Below are 16,645 nucleotides of genomic sequence, written 5' to 3' on the forward strand. Positions count from 1 at the left end.
GGATGCTGGTCTGCCAACCTGCATCAGTTTAGTGGATCAGGCTCAAAGTTCAGCGTTTTCGTTTACGACTTCAACCATTACACCAGTCAGCCCACGCGTTTTGGTCGTGGCCTTGTCTGTGGAAGATCTCGATGCACTGAGCGATCTTGTTGATCCCCCAATTGCGAAATCACGCGCCTCGACTCTTATCTCAATGGCTAGTGGCTGCGTTACTGATTCCGTTGGAAACCCAATTACCAGTATCGCAGCTATGGAGGCTACATTCTATGTAGCTGACACGCAGGTGCCACAGCTCACAAACGCCTCGCTGGACTTGAATACAAATGTACTGAAACTCATTTTTGATGAGTACGCTTTCTTCAACGTCAGCAGCGAGCACATTTTCATTTTCTCAGGCAGTGACAGTGTGCAGTTTATGCCCGCTTTCAACACTGAAGGAAGGCAATTTCAAATGACTCTTGAAACTTCTGTTGTCAATGCCATGAAAGCCAGCTCAATTTGCGTTGCCAGCAGCTGTCAAGTTCAGCTTGTGGCTGGTTCGTTTTATGATTCAATGTTGAACATTATTGACAACCAAACGCAACCGCTTGTCGTACTTGCCGACACACAGGCACCAAAGTTGGTGCAGTTCCTGTCTTTCAACGGCAACACCGGATGCTTGTCACTCATCTTTGACGAGCCGTTGCAAAATGATACATTTGGCTTGGCACAGCTGGCTCTTCTGAGTGATTACGAAGACGTTGCAGCCAATATTACCCTGAGTGGCAATGTGACTATCGACATTCGCAACGTTGAAGTGTGCGTTAGCAGCAATGTTCTGATTCAAATGAAGGCCAATGCAGTATGCAGTCGACGAGCAACCTGCTACATTGATGTTCGATCGAATGCTTTTTACGACGTGTCAAACAACAGCGTTGCCAATGCAATCATGCGTGTGCAAGCACTGACTGCTGACACTGTCGCACCTTCACTTGTGTCTTCAGGATTTGATGCTAATTCGGGTCAGCTTGCTCTGCAGTTTGATGAACCAGTTGACATTGACTACAATGCGCGCCTTATATTCTCCAATTCGATGCGCAATCTTTCAATTGCCATCGAGTCTGCCACGACCAACTACAACCTTGCTACTCTCACGCTTGGTATCAGCTCATCAAACCTTGGTCTGCTGTTAGAAAACGACATATGCACGCGCGTGTGTTGGCTTTATTTATCAAATGGACAGGCAACAGACCTGGCGGGCAATGACGTGGCCGCACAGTCCATCACGATGACCACATTTGTGCGGGAAACCAGCTTGCCGCAATTATCAAGCGTGCGGTTGGATTTATCCTTCAACATGCTGTATCTCACTTTCACCGAGCCTTTGCGAACAAACGCAACGGAGTTGAGCACACTTTCACTTCAGGTCAGCACAGTAATTTCCTTAGTGAATAGCACAATGGTGTACCCTGGATTCCCAAGCAAGGACGTGGCCGTCACATTGGCTAGCGCTGCTGCTGCGTCCGTCAAGTGGGAGCTGTGGACAGCATCCCCCGGTACTGCCACAGTGATTGTCCCCGCCGGAAGTCTTGTCGACTTGTCTGGAAACAACGCCAGCAGCCACAACGTGTCAGCCTCAACTGTTGTTGCCGATGCGATCGCCCCTGTACTCCAAGGCTTTGCACTTGACTTGAACACAGCAGAACTAGCATTGATTTTTGATCGCCCAATCAACTCTGCGACCTGGGATGGCCAGTACGCCCTGCTAGGACAGCCGTCAACTACTGACCTCGCAGGGAGCTCAGTGCTACATGTGCAGAACTCTGGTTTGCGTCTAGTCATTCAGCTCAGTGCGACCAATGTGGCAGATATAGAAAAAGAACAGCTTGATGAGCACTCATTTGATTCTCAAACAGCTAGAATTCAACTGAATGCGCAGGTTTTGCAAGGTATTAACAACGTGTACATACAACCCGTGACCCTTGCAACGGACGCGTCGTCATCCACAGCATATCAGGCCGACACGATTCGTCCAGCAGTTGTTGATATCCTCCTCAACATGACAGCTGGAAGAGTTTTTATGACATTCTCTGAGAGCGTCAATCGGAGCCAGTGTGATGTGTCACAACTGCAATTGCTCAACGAAACGGGTGGTCCCCTTGCCAATTTCTCAGGGAGTGGGGTGGGCTATGTCAGTGGTGACTACAACGTGCTGAGCTTGAGCATGCCATTCAGTCTCCTAGAGGCCATTAAGCTTCATCGCACTGAGGTTTACAGCCCAGATTCGACCCGATTCGAGTGGTCTTCTGCGTTTGTCAACGATGCATTTGGAAATCAAGTAATGCCTGGATATCAGATTGCGGACCAATACTATGCAGACCTGTCCAGGCCCAAACTGGTATCCTATGACCTGGACTTGAGCACGGAGGTGCTGTCGCTAACCTTCTCAGAAAGCGTTGCGGCGGAGAGCTTCAACGTATCCGAGTTGGTTATCCAAAGCACAAGCACGTCGGACCTAGCTGCGACACGCTTGACCGCTGCTTCAGTGGCTGCGCTGGAAGATGGACCTGTCATTCGTGTTCAGCTTGGCCGGGCGGACACCAACGCTCTCAAGCGAGTGACCGGGCTGGCCCGTAGTGCTGGTACAACCTTCCTCTCGTTTTCTGAGAACCTGGTGTCAGACATGAACCTGTACAACGCCACCTATTTCCCGGTGCCAGTGTCCGAGCGCCGCAACAAGGTTGTTGCTCGCTTGGCCTCTGGGGCGCTCGCTGTGACCAGCTACACCGCGGACAGCGTGCCGCCAGTGTTGGCCGCCTTCTCCTTAGACATGGATACCGGGGTGCTGGCTCTGACGTTTGACGAGACTGTGTCGGCATCGAGTTTGGTATGCAGTGGTCTGCGTGTCCAAGCCACAAGCGATGTGGGTGCTGATGGAGTAACTTTGGACGCAAACTGCAGCGTTTTGGGCACCGATGACACTGTACTGCAGGTTGAGCTATCGCACAACGACATGAATATCATGAAGTCGCTGCCCCATGTTGCGGTCAATGCTTCAAGCACGGTCCTACAGGTGACAGCGGCCAGCGTAGTGGATGTCTTTGGCAATGATGTCGGAGCTCACGACTTGTCGGCCTCGGCCTTCATTGCCGACGCAACTGCACCTGTGGTCCGGTCTGCCTCAATCAACATGACTAGTCTGCACCTGACACTCGTGTTCTCTGAGTTTGTAGCTTCCACAAGCCTTTACCCCTCGCAATTCAGCCTCGTCGCCACCCAGAGTGCTATTAGCACGTCTTATCAACTCCAGACAACGGCAGTCTCTCAAAGCGCTTTGGATTCGCTCATTGTCGTTCTGACCCAAGCAGACAAAGACAACATGGACATGCTGGTTGATCTCTGCGCCAATGCCAGCACATGCTTCCTTGCCTGGTCACCAAGCGCATTTTTGGATGCAAACAACAATGGGGTGGTTGAGCGCCTCCCGGCCGCTGCTTTGGCATTCGACACCTTTGGACCTGATGTCGTGAAGCCCCAGCTCATTGGGTTTGACCTCAACATGACCACTAGCCCAGCTGTACTGTCCCTTCAATTTGATGAAGTTGTCAGTGGCATGTCAGTCGTGCCTGCAAACTTCATTCTGCAGTCAACTGTCTCCGCTAGCTTGGGGAGCACAGTGCAACGAGCGCTGGTTGCCACACGTACGCCATGGGAGAATGCCACGGTAGTCACAGCAACCAACGCCAACAGGCTTTCATTTGAGTTGGCAAAGGATGATGAAGAGGCGATCAAACAGTCACCTGGCTTTTGTCGCGATACTTCATCGTGCTTTATTGCTGTCAATGACAATGCGGCAACAGACATGCAAGGCAACGTGCTGGTGGTTGTTGGAGACTCGACTGCGCTGCCAATCGCCAATCTCAGTGTTGATGCAACTGCACCCCTTGTTGAGAGCTATTCAATGCATTTTGGCGCGCAACTGCGGGGCGAGCTCCGACTGACATTTAATGAAGCCGTTAACGCCTCTTCCGTCGTTGCAAGCAGCATCCGTCTGACCTCGACGTTTGGTTCCGCTGCTGTTTCATTGATCGGTGCACAAGCGACGTCAGGAAATACGCTAACCAACTTTCATCCCATTGTTCGCTTAAACTTGACCGTTGATGTAACCAATGCCATTAAGCAAGACGGCCAGCTCTGCACTGAGACTGGTAACTGCCAGCTGGAGATGAATGGCATGGCCATCACGGATGCGTATGGAAATGCCAATGATGTTCTTCAATCTAGCTCTTGCAGCCTGGTTGAGGCTGATACAGGATTGCCGCGCGTTTTGGCTGTTGATTTGAACATGGATCTTGGCCAAATGATCATTAGCTTTGACGAGCCTGTGCAATCGTCGACCTTGATTCCAACGTTGCTTGTTGTACGTTCGGGAGGCGCTGGAGCCAGCAATGTGACACAAGTTGTGCTGCAAGGCGGGGTTGTCGAGCCTGCAAATGCCACGACTCTCACTCTGTGGCTTTTGGAAAGCGATTTGAACAAGATCAAGGCTGCTCCAGCTCTTGCAGTGGATACGACGAGCACCTACCTGCAGATGGCCACAAGCGCTGTGTTCGACATGGCAAGTCCGACTCCTTTGGCCAATGGTCAACAGACGGTTGCTTGTGCAACTTATGTGCCTGATACCACTCAGCCGATCCTACAGGCATTCGACGTCGATTTGACTCGAGCCCATCTCCACCTTCACTTCAGTGAGCCGATATTGCCTGGAACCTATCAGCAGGTAAATGTGCTGCTTTCAGACGGCCGAGGCACTGTCGTCAATGTCACAGCATCTCCAACAACGTTGAGTACGGCATCTAGCCTTGTGCTCCTAATGAATAACAAAACCATGCACGAGATTCTTTTTGATCCTCTCCTATGCGCGGCGTCATCTTCATGCAACATGTCTTTCAATGCTTCCTTTGTGAACGACACGGCTTCCAACCCTCTGGCCACGCCGTTCAATCAACCTGCGCGATTGCTTATTAACGACACCGTGGCACCTTACTTGTTGGCGTTTACGCTTAATGCATCTGACGGTCAACTTGATCTCACGTTTTCGGAGCCCATGAACGTGTCAAGCCTTGAGGTTCATTTGCTTTCTGTCGTTGAAGGTACAACTGCTGTGCCTGTTTCGTCAGCCAACCTGTTGTCGACCGCCGATTTGCAGACAGAGATTCACCTTCGAGTGAATGCAACTGTACTTTCGACGCTCAAGGTGCTCGGATTGACTCAGGCCACGGAGATCAACTTGTTCTTCAATCGGTCGTTTGTTCGTGACATGAGTAATAATAACGTTGCATTTTGGCCTGCTTTCATCTTGAGTGGCGCAGTACTTACAGATTCAGTGTCGCCAACGCTTGTGGCGGCGGCGCTGAATGTCAACGCAGCCACCCTGGACCTCACCTTCGATGAACCCGTTCTGGCTGCCTCTTTCGATGTCGACCACATCACAATCGCATCCGAAGCATCAGCCACCCCAGCCCAGTCCCACACCCTCTCAGCTGCTGTGGGAGGCTCATCCACCACCAGCGCCAACGGCCTTGTCATGCGCATTGACATTGGTGCCTGGGACATGAACGAGATCAAGCGACTGGATGCCTTGGCCGTTGATGCGGCCTCGACGTTTGTGAGCCTGACCAGCGCTGCAGTGGTGGACCTTGCACTGGTGCCCAATGCAGTCACATCAATTGCCCTTGCGGATGGTATGCCGGTGGCGACCTACGTGGCCGATACGACGGCACCTCAGCTCGTGGCCTTTGGTTTAAACCTCACCTCAGAGGAGCTCCACTTGACCTTCGACGAGACTGTTAATGTGTCAAGTCTGAACGTCAGCGCTTTTGTCCTGTTTGATGCAGCAGCTTCCACGGCATCTGATGATCTGCTTGTTGCTGGCGCTTCTGACTCCCTCGACAGCATCTTTGTTTCAATCCAACTCTCTCGCGCATATGTGAATGCACTCAAGCTCCGTTTCCCCGTGAATGTGATCTCGGCCAATATGTCTCTTGCTTGGTCCACTGCAGCCATTCATGACATGCAACAACAACCTATTCTTTCCGGTCTCTATTCCAATGCTTATGAGATTATTTCAGACAGCAACGCCCCCCAGCTCTTGAACGCCAGCTTGGAGGCGGGTACCATGACTCTTCGCCTCACATGGGATGATGTCATTGACGCATCGGCCTCTGACTTGGCGAAGCTCAGTCTAAATCTTTCAAACTTTGCAAGCTCCAATATTGCTGGCACTGTGCTTTTCAACTCATCAAACTGCCGCGACAACAGATGCATCATCCTTTCAATTCAGCTTGCAAGCGAGACGAGCTCTGCTCTGCTAGCCGCGGGCTTGGCCAACAATACACTTGTCGTGGACGTGCATTCTGGATTCATTTTTGATTTATCTGGAAACGCAAATATTATTGGTGCCATCAATGTGGTCTTTGTGCAAGATGATGTTGCAGGCCCAATGGTTACGGGGAGTGTTCTCGACTTTGAGACGCAAACGCTTGTTGTTACTGCATCGGAGCCCCTGTTCATTGCACCTGCTGCTTCGGCCTTCTTGATTTGCAATTTCAATGCTTGCATTCGTCTTGGAGACGATGGTGTGACATTTACAGGAGGCACGTTGAATGTCAGTGGCACCCTTCTGGATAACGATCGTCAAGCAAGCTATACACTTGCCTTTGGCCAAGTGCAGCAGCTGCGAATCTTGCGTGAAAGTCACCCAGCGCTTACTCATGTCTTTGAAGCAAACATTCTGCAAGACAAGTTTGAGAATCCCAGCACACCACAGAACAGATCGCTCGCAGTCATGGCCGATACCACAGGCGCAGTCATGGCCAATGCAACAATGAACTTGACCAGTGGTGAGCTTCGCGTGCGCGTTGATGACTTGATCAATATCACCAGCATCAACAGCTCACTGCTGACTTTGCAACTCAACTCGGCTAACGTGAGCCTCGATGTTGCCACTACGGTGCAGCGCGATGGCTTGAACAATGAGGCCCTGATCTTTTCACTCGTTGTCATAAATTTGCATCAAGTCAAGTTGGGGGCTCATGGGCACGCATCAGCAACCCTGTTTGTGGAGGGAGGTGCGATCGTCAATCAATTTGCCGTGGCCAATGAACAACAAGCACTGCCTCTAGCTTTGCAGTCAGACACCGTCTCGCCAACGCTTGTGGCGGCGGCGCTGAATGTCAACGCAGCCACCCTGGACCTCACCTTCGATGAACCCGTTCTGGCTGCCTCTTTCGATGTCGACCACATCACAATCGCATCCGAAGCATCAGCCACCCCAGCCCAGTCCCACACCCTCTCAGCTGCTGTGGGAGGCTCATCCACCACCAGCGCCAACGGCCTTGTCATGCGCATTGACATTGGTGCCTGGGACATGAACGAGATCAAGCGACTGGATGCCTTGGCCGTTGATGCGGCCTCGACGTTTGTGAGCCTGACCAGCGCTGCAGTGGTGGACCTTGCACTGGTGCCCAATGCAGTCACATCAATTGCCCTTGCGGATGGTATGCCGGTGGCGACCTACGTGGCCGATACGACGGCACCTCAGCTCGTGGCCTTTGGTTTAAACCTCACCTCAGAGGAGCTCCACTTGACCTTCGACGAGACTGTTAATGTGTCAAGTCTGAACGTCAGCGCACTGGCTCTTGCTAGCATGGACAAGTTTGTTCCCCTTGCACGAGCAACTGTGATATTTGCCAATGGCCCAGAAATCAGTTTGGCGTTGGTACAAGATGAGCTCAATCTTTTATACATTTACCACGTGCTTCCTGCCTCTACTATCGGCCTCCAGCTTCAAGATCATGCATTGATCGACATGTCAAACAATGCCATCGCTTATCTGCTGATCAACTCATCGAGCCTCACTGCAGACACGATTGCACCCGAGCTACAGCAAGTCGATTTTAGCTGGAACGAGGGTGGATATTTTGCCCTTCGCTTTGACGAGGTTGTTGAAGCCTCCGGCATCAATTTGGTTCTCACAGTTATTGGCAGCGCTGGAAACTCATTAAACGTATCGGGTGCTTTGCTTCCTGCGTCAAGCTTGAGTGAAAGCTTGATGTTTCATCTGGATCCGAGCTCATTGTTGGCTCTGCAGCGCCTTGCAGATGTGTTCTGTACTGACACGGATACTTGCGCTGTTCGCGTTTTCTCGAACGTGGTGAATGATGCATACGGCAATGAAAACTTGGCTGTCTCGCGCTTCAATGTGTCTTCTCTCCTAGCGGATACTGAATTGCCTGTCGTGACGCGGTGCAGCCTTGATCTCTCATACCAAAACATGACCCTTCACTTCTCAGAGGTCGTGCGAGATGTCCGCTTTGACGCAATCAACATCCTTCTTGTGTCATCGACCAGCCAGCCCATCATCACAATCCCAATGCAGTCCACTAACGTGACCGTGGCTAGTGACGTTCTGAGAGATGTGCCTGTGAGTACTGCAACCTATGAAAGCCTCATGTCCCAGTCCGCTTTGGGATCAACCGACATTCAAGTGATTTGTGAAGTGATGCCTGCAGCTGTGATCGACATGTTTGGCAACCCCAACGCCCAGCACAACTCAAGTGCAGAGTGGACTGCAGATGCGCGTTCACCTGAGCTGATGAATAGCACTTTGGATCTTTCAATGCGCGCGCTCCTGCTGTCATTTTCAAAAGCCATCAATGCCTCTGCCATTAATGTGAGTGCGATGGCGCTTGGCACAGTCCAGCTCAGTGGGAATGTGATGGAAACTGGACTTCAGCAATTTGTAACTATTGGCCTATCCACGGCGGTTGCAGACGCATTGGCGCTTGCCTACCCCACCTGCACAAGCGCAGAGACTTGCTCTCTGTTCTTGCCCACGGACATCGTTGTTGATGTATTTGGAAATGGAAACGATGCTTCTAATGCATCTGTTGATTACTTTGTTGCGGACCAGGTGCCCCCTCTCCTGGAGTGGGCCGCTTTGAACATGAGCGCAGATCATTTAGTCTTGAGCTTTAATGAGATGGTGAATGCCACTTCCTTCCTTGCATCCGAAATTGTGCTGTGGGTCAATGGTACCAACACGTCTTTGCCTGCTGCCACCTTGAATGCGGCAGAGCAAGGTGCCACGCTCCGCACTGTTGTGCTGCAACTGACGCGCGCCGAAAGCAATGCAATCAAAGCGGCTCTTTGGTCAAATAACAATGCATCAACTGTGCAAGTCATTGGTGTTGGATTTGTAACCGATGTGTATGGCAATCCCATTGATACCGTGCTGCAATTGCTCGATGTGTTGAGTGTCGATATTGTGGCGCCTCAAGTTCAATCCGTGGCACTGAACATGAACACCTCGCAGCTTGCTGTGACGTTTGACGAATTTGTGGATGTGAGTACGGTGCTCGCCGCTCAAATCAACCTCTCATCGGGGGCACTGGCCATCACTCTTGATGGGGCCGGTGTCATTACATTTTCAGCTGCCGAGACTGTGCTGACTTTGGAATTGCTTGAAGAGCAAATGAACGCAATGAAACGTCACGAAATCTGCTTGGTATCCGCATCGTGTCATGTGCACATTGATGTGGGCTTTGCTGAAGACTTGAATGGCAATAGCAATGCTGCTTACAACGCGACTGTTGACCAATTTCAGGCTGATGTTTCACCGCCTTTCTTGAAGGAGTTTGCAGTGGACATGAACGTTGGACAGCTCCTTCTCACGTTTGATGAACCTTTGAGTAGCAACGTCACGGCGGCGGATCTTGAGCTACGGAGCGATGCGAGTGGAACAAGCAGTTATGTTCTTATGCACGCCACAGCGGTGCGCGTGACCGTTTATGTCGTGCAAGTCAATCTCACTGCCACAGAACTGCATGCGGTTCAAACGGATGAGACATTATTCACTTCGCTATCCAGTAGCTACCTTGTGGTGGGCCCTGTGTTGGGCGCAGACAAGAGTGGAAACGCCGTGGCTAATAGTGTAACCCTCTGCACCACCTTTGTTGCCGATAGCAGCAATCCTGTGCTTGCAAGCTTCTCCGTAGATTTGACACAGCGCGTTGTGACTCTGAACTTCAGCGAGGTTATCGACGTGACTAGCATCAATTTGGCCTCCATTTATCTTGGTGGCACGCCTCAAGTTGCTCTGAGCAACAGCTCAGTGTCAACTGTGACTGATGCAGCGTCCATTAACATTGCACTATCCAATACAACGTTCAATCGGCTGCTGGCAGTGGGTATCGGATATAATGCCAGCTCAGCCTCGCTCTCGCTGTTAGCCGGAAGTGTTCGTGATCAAGCTGGAGTGAATGTTTCAGCAGTTCATGAGCTGGAGCTGCACCCAAGCCAGTTTGTACCAGATCTGGTTCCTCCAACTTTGGTGGCATTTACGTTGGACATGAATGGTGGCATGGTCTTCCTGACATTTGACGAACCAGTGCCAGGTTCAACAATTGCGGCTTCTACCGGTCGCTTTGTGCTTGTTGCGAGCGATCAAAGCTCCCAGTTTGCTCCTGAGATGACGGTTGTTAGCAGCGTGGCTAGCAAGACCATTTGGACAACGGCTGTCGTCCCGGCTTCGCTCGCCGAGCTGAAGCGCCGAAATCAAATCGTGGATTCTTTGCCACGCATGGTCGTCTTGGGTGCCGCCTTCTACGATGTGTCAGGCAATGCAAACACGGCGACTTCTTTCGCCGAAGCCCCCGTGGCGAGCGAATTGCTTCCGGATATTGTTGCGCCGATCTTACTTTCGGCCACCCTGGATTTCAACACTGGATACTACGTTGCGTCACTTGATCAACAAGTGGCGGCCGCGTTGTTGACTCTAACATTTGATGAGGTCGTTAACATCACGTCCCTGCTTCCTTCTGATGTGGCTGTTGTCGTGGGTCCCGAGACAGTGACCTTGACCGGTCTGCAAGCAATTACTTCGGTGCAAAACAGCCACATAGCAGAGTACATGTTGCTCAATGAGGATGTCAACCTCATGAAGAAAGCCACTAACTTTAGCCATGTTGTAAACAGCTCAAGCATCATATTAACATCTGGTGCCATCCTGGATATGGCGGATAATGCGGTGGCCTCACAAACGCTCCCGGCAGCAGTGGTGGCAGACACAACCCCCCCAGTAATCCTTGGCTTTTCTTTGTCGATGCAGACATTAGAGTTGACCATCACCTTTGATGAGACTGTGGACGGTAGTAGCTTTGAAGCCACGGAGTTGAGCTTACTGGATGCTGTGCAGACGGAAGTGGCCAACTACACCTTAACCGGGGCAATTGCACCCTCGGGCGCGGTGTGGTCTGAAGGTCTTGCTTTTGATCAAGGCGCGGTAACTGAGATCACCATGACGTTGAACACGATAGATGCTAATGAGGTCAGGCGGTTGGCCCTTTGCTCAGAACAGAACAACTGCTACCTCGTGCATTCTGAATGGCTGATCAGTGATGTCAGCAACAACTTTATTGTCGGATGCTCATAAACACGAGGGCCACACAGTTTGTATACTGTATCGACCTTGATCCTAGACCTTGTTCCTCTGTCTCCTCCTGACTACGGGAAATAGTAAATTCTCCCAGATGTTTTTGTTTTGCGCTTGTTGCGTTTGGGTGTCTTTGTGTTCTGTGAGTTGCATTTTTTTTTTTTTCTTTTCATTCTGCGTTTAGTGTGTGTATGTGTGTGTGTGTGTGTGTGTGTGTGTGTGTGTGTGTGTGTGTGTGTGTGTGTGTGTGTGTGTGTGTGTGTGTGTGTGTGTGTGTGTGTGTGTGTGTGTGTAATTCGTGACTTGTGACCTGTGCCTGTCTTGTGGGCTTTTGTTGTTTACACTCTTGAAGCTTGTACTACACATTATGCCTTCCTTAGCCTCTGTGAGTGGCTGCACTGAAGAGCAAATGTGACTTGGGCTGATTGAGGTAGGCAACTATCGTCTTTTGTTCATGTTAGCTGACCGGATTTGGATAATCGAACATTGACCTTCCTTTCAACCCTTTTCAAATTGCAAGAATCATCCGAAAAAAAGAAAGAAAACGAGAAAGACAAAAACATGGTCATTGCCCATGACAAAACTTGGATTGATTTGTGAGTACTCAGAGTAACACTCTGGGCTAGAGCGCAGAGTCGGGCGCGTGACCATCAGAGGCCGAGTGGCCCTCGCCGTCAGCTAGGTCGGAACTAGATAGAGCAACTTCACCGGCTCCCAAATGTTGGACTTGTTCCAGAAGGTGAGTCAGCTCAGCTAATCGTCGCTGTAAACTTTGGTTTTGTTGGGACAGATTTTGCAAGCGCTCATCTTTTTCTGCCAAAGTGGCATGTATCCGCCGCTTCACATCTTGAAGCTGCTCATCGTGCTGGCTTTGGATTCGAGTCACCTGCTGAGACGCAGCGACCTGACTTTCGAGCAGCTGCTGGCCGAGTGAGGTGACCTGTGAGCGCAATGCTGTTAGCTCATCCTGGCATTCTGCACGCGCAGTCTCTAAAAAGCCATGCTCCTGCGCACGAAGGGCTTTGAGTTCGTCGTGTAATGTGGCGTTGGCAGACTGTAGACCCTCGACCCTTCCCTCCAACTCTTGCACGCGCTCGGCGTGAGTGGCTGCCGCGCGCTTGTGGTCGGATACTGTAGCCAAAGCCTTGCCTTCGGCATTTTCAAGATCGCGGAGCTGCTCTTCGTATCGTCTCTGCAGCTTCTGTTGCTGCTTTTCATATTGAGCACGCAAATCATCCTCCCGTCGTTTCTGTTCCTCGGCCAAACGAGTGACCACTTGTTCAATTTCTCGGTCGCGTTGCAGCCGCATTTGATCCCGCAATTCTTCCTCCTGCAATACAAAAAAAAACGTTTCGGGTGAGGGGCATGGCCAAGACAAAAAAAAGTTGGGACTTGTCAAAACCTTCATCACATTATGTCATCATCAAGGAGACGTGGGCAGATGCTACCTTGCGGGCAGCCTCCAGTGCCTGTTTTCTTTGCATCATGTCCTCCCAAGTCTGCTTTTCAAGCTGAAACTGCTCAACCTTGGCTCTCAGGGCTGTCTCATACTCCTCCTGCTTCTGAGCCAGTTGTTCCTTCAAATCTGCAACCAAGGCCTCAGTGGTGATTCGTTCTTCTTGACGCCAACGCTGCACCGTTATTTCAGTTTAAGTTGAAAGTACGGGTACAAAGGAGGAAAAAGAAAAGCACGTGACATCAGTCGAGTCATGTTGTGTGTATGATTAGCAAGAAGAATCGAATCCAAGCCATGCGAGACTGACTTCCATCTGCTCCTGTTGGCGAGCTTGTTCGGCCTGCAGAGCGACGTTGTGATCTGAACGAACTCGATCAAGCTCTGCTTGCCATTGGCGACGCTGAACCAGAGACATGCGAAACAGAGCCAATTCAGAAGGTGTATTGGCGCATGCAACAGGTCCTTTCGACATGACCCAATAAGGGAACATGAGCTGATAGAGACAGCTTTGATTCAAGCAGAGTCTGGCCTGACCTGTTCTTGGTAGTATTGTTCGTCTTTCTGAATCTGTAACTGGTACTTTTCTCGAACAGCAGCCAATTGCTGCTCTTGATATCGTTCGCGCTCTTGTTCGGTGGCACGGCGCGCAGCCTCACGCTCCCTGGAGACAAATGTACATGCAATGCACATCATGCGCGCACTTGGTGTTAGCTGGAAAGGTATTGTGCTGTTTTGGAGCAGCGAGTGCATACTGAGACCATGAGTACCTGACTAATGCTTCAGCATGGGATGTCTCAAGGCGCTCCAACTCGGCTACGTGCGACTGTTTCAACCGCGATATCTAGATGCGAGCGGGCATCATAACATTGGATAGCCAGTCAGAGGCATCGGACACATGGCATTTGCGCCTGCACTGGCACCACAGCCACCATTGGCAAGCGACCTTCGAGAATTCATTCTACCTCGGCGTCGTGCTGACGCAACATTCGCTGAAGTTCGGGCTCCATGCCTTTTATAGTCAGCTCTTTTATTTTTTGTTTTTCCTTGGCAATCCAATGCTCTCGCTTGCGTCGATCTTCTTCTTTCAAAGTCTAATGATCGCCATCAAGTAGTATCAGGGCAAGTCAACTGTTGGTGCAGTGCCACCTCCAATCCCAACACGAATTTTTACCGCTTTAGTTCGCGCCAGTTCTTGTTTGCGCTGTTGAGCCATCGCAGTCAGTCTTGGAGAAGGGCAAGCAGTAGGAGTAGAATCAGAATCGAGGGTGAGTTGTTGGAAAATTAGTGATGTTCTTGACATGCAGTCACCGACACAGGAACAGACTTGCGCTCGGCTTTGCTGGACATGTCTTGCACCGTTTGAGCAAGTTGAGCACATTGATCTGCGAGATCACGCTTCTCCTGGTATTGTGATATCATAAAGCATCATGAGAATCATTTCTAGCCTGCAAGATGCAAGACCACCTCCTCCTCTTCAGAACAGAAAACCTGACTACAATTTCCAGCGCAAATCAGATGCGCACTTCTAGAAGTTGGTCTATAAATTGCAAGTGGCGCTTGATAGTAGCCTGATGCTCTGCCACGGTCTCGGACCCCATTGCTGCCTTTCCTGCTGAAGCATCATCGGCACCATTTCTGCGTTGTCGTTGTTGCTGTTGATGGTGTTGTTGGAGCATCCGTTCCAGGTGATGAATGCGCTAATGCATGTGATTGTACACCAACGTGACCGCGAACGGTGTGATCAGGCCTAAAGCGCTTCGTCTCCAAAGCATTGAACACAAGGTATGAGTCTATATGTACCTTATTTTGTTCCTCAAGACGCTGCTGCTGCTGACGAACCATGTTGGTCACGCCCGAGGCCAAAGTTGCATATCGCTACAAGGTGCGTGGCAGGGACACGAAATGAGCACGCCAGAGGGTCCGTATCAACATGAAATAATCTGAATGGAGAGAAAGCGGCGCACCTCTGGCGTCTGATCGAACTGGATAGAAGGCTCTGTAGCGTGCCTTGCCTGGCAGTGATTCGGCCAGGACGAAAACAAGATAAGATTAAGCGAGTAAGACAATCCCATGGAAGATCGTGCCAAACCCGAGTGCGAAACAATGCCAAGCAATCAAAGGGCTCGAGGAGCGAACCAGTAGCTCGTGTATGCCATATTCGTCGACAAATGGCTCGCGGTTGTGAGGAGCTGCGGCTGACGGGTCGAACACTTGCGGTGAAGAGCCTGCTCCGCTTCCAGGCGTTGATTGATCTGGACCTTGTGCATGGCGAGGCTCTTGTCCAGCCACCATGGGTACAGGAGACAGGGCAAGGTTGCTCGGTGAGGAAGCATCGTGCAAAAGACGCAGGATGTCGTCAACGGTCCCTTGCCCAGCTTTTGGAGCTGTGCTGCTGCGTTGTCTTTGAGGATGAGAAGGCTTTGATGACAACTTGACCTCTTGATGCTCCTGTAATGCCGGCGCTGGTGCTGGATCTGATTCAGAGTCTTGATCTTCAACACTCCTCTCATAATCCTCTGATTCCGCACTCGAGAGCTCGCGATCATCTGCCTCTTCTTGGCACTGTTGTTGCTGTTGTTGTTGCTGATGGCGTCGCTCGGCCGCACGCTTCATGGCAGCTAGGCGCGCCAGCCCACTTGAGGGCGCATTATCTTCTGGTCTATCATGCAAGAGCTTGGCACCTGCTGGGGGGCTGTCCATCTCAGGCTGCATGTCAGAGTTTGCTTGTGAGCTTGCACGCGATGCCAAGGTGTCATTCTCGAATCCACCTGACCCTCGACTGCTGCGCGTGACCTCTAGCTGTTGTGAGTGCTCGGGCCCCGAAATCGTTCGGCGAGGTGCGGGTTGTGGTGGGCTGGAAAGTGGCTCCGAGTCACCGGCTGAGTCGCGAGCCAAGACCAAAGCACGCCGCGATGCCGATGCCGATGACGGCAACGCCGCCTACGATTTTACAGTTTTGTATCAAAAGGTGAGCGAGAGAGAAAAGCAGCAGACGGCGAAGATCGGGCAAGGATGCGGCATGAGAGATCAAAATTAAGGGACACTGCTCTCCTGGTCCTTGAGGCTGGGCTATAGGTCATCAGTAACATCAGGGACTGCCTGAAGCACACGAGCGCGTTCCAAACCTGATGGGCTTTATAGCGGCGCGCGGCTCCACCGGATTCGGAGAGGGGCCGTCGCAGAGCCATCGTGGGGAGTCAACGTGCTTCGTCGTTGCTGCTGAGCAACAAGCGTAACCACCCAAACCCAAACCCCCTCTCTCAGCCGACCCGCTTCAACTGGCCCCGCATCATGCGCTATCCTCCTCTCACCACCACCACCTCAACCCTCACCCACACACCCTCACACACACACTCGCTCTCTCACACACACACCAAGCGCGCGACAAAACGGCTCGAAATTCAAATTTTTCACACATCCACTCTCTCTCTCTCAAGCATCTCTCTCAAGCATCTCTCTCTCTCTCTCTCTCTCTCTCTCTCTCTCTCTCTCTCTCTCTCTCTCTCACACTCTCTCACACTCTCTCTCTCTCTCACACTCTCTCTCTCTCTCTCTCTCTCTCTCTCTCTCTCTCTCTCTCTCTCTCTCTCTCTCTCTCTCTCTCTCTCTCTCTCTCTCTCTCTCTCTCTCTCTCTCTCTCTCTCTCTCTCTCTCACTCTCTCTCTCTCTCTCTCTCTCTCTCTCTCTCTCTCTCTCACTCTCTCACTCTCTCTCTC

The 16,645-nt window shown here is 51.3% G+C and overlaps 1 protein-coding gene across 1 annotated transcript in view; it reads right to left on the bottom strand.

Moving 5' to 3' along the window:
- Positions 1-12,095: 12,095 nt before the first annotated feature.
- MONBRDRAFT_32062 (uncharacterized protein) overlaps positions 12,096-16,645 on the bottom strand; it is a gene marked incomplete at both ends in the record, with an annotated part of 4,809 nt that continues 259 nt past the window's right edge. Inside the window, 13 exons of the mRNA XM_001745044.1 lie at positions 12,096-12,803; positions 12,922-13,104; positions 13,237-13,329; positions 13,464-13,590; positions 13,697-13,770; positions 13,892-14,020; positions 14,101-14,152; positions 14,254-14,330; positions 14,453-14,626; positions 14,730-14,804; positions 14,894-14,941; positions 15,066-15,869; positions 16,346-16,642. Coding sequence (XP_001745096.1) covers positions 12,096-12,803; positions 12,922-13,104; positions 13,237-13,329; positions 13,464-13,590; positions 13,697-13,770; positions 13,892-14,020; positions 14,101-14,152; positions 14,254-14,330; positions 14,453-14,626; positions 14,730-14,804; positions 14,894-14,941; positions 15,066-15,869; positions 16,346-16,642 — 2,841 coding nt within the window. The remainder of the gene's footprint in view (positions 12,804-12,921; positions 13,105-13,236; positions 13,330-13,463; positions 13,591-13,696; positions 13,771-13,891; positions 14,021-14,100; positions 14,153-14,253; positions 14,331-14,452; positions 14,627-14,729; positions 14,805-14,893; positions 14,942-15,065; positions 15,870-16,345; positions 16,643-16,645) is intronic.

This window comes from Monosiga brevicollis, genomic scaffold (assembly GCF_000002865.3).
Source record: "Monosiga brevicollis MX1 MONBRscaffold_7 genomic scaffold, whole genome shotgun sequence".
NCBI classification, from domain to species: Eukaryota; class Choanoflagellata; order Craspedida; family Salpingoecidae; genus Monosiga; species Monosiga brevicollis.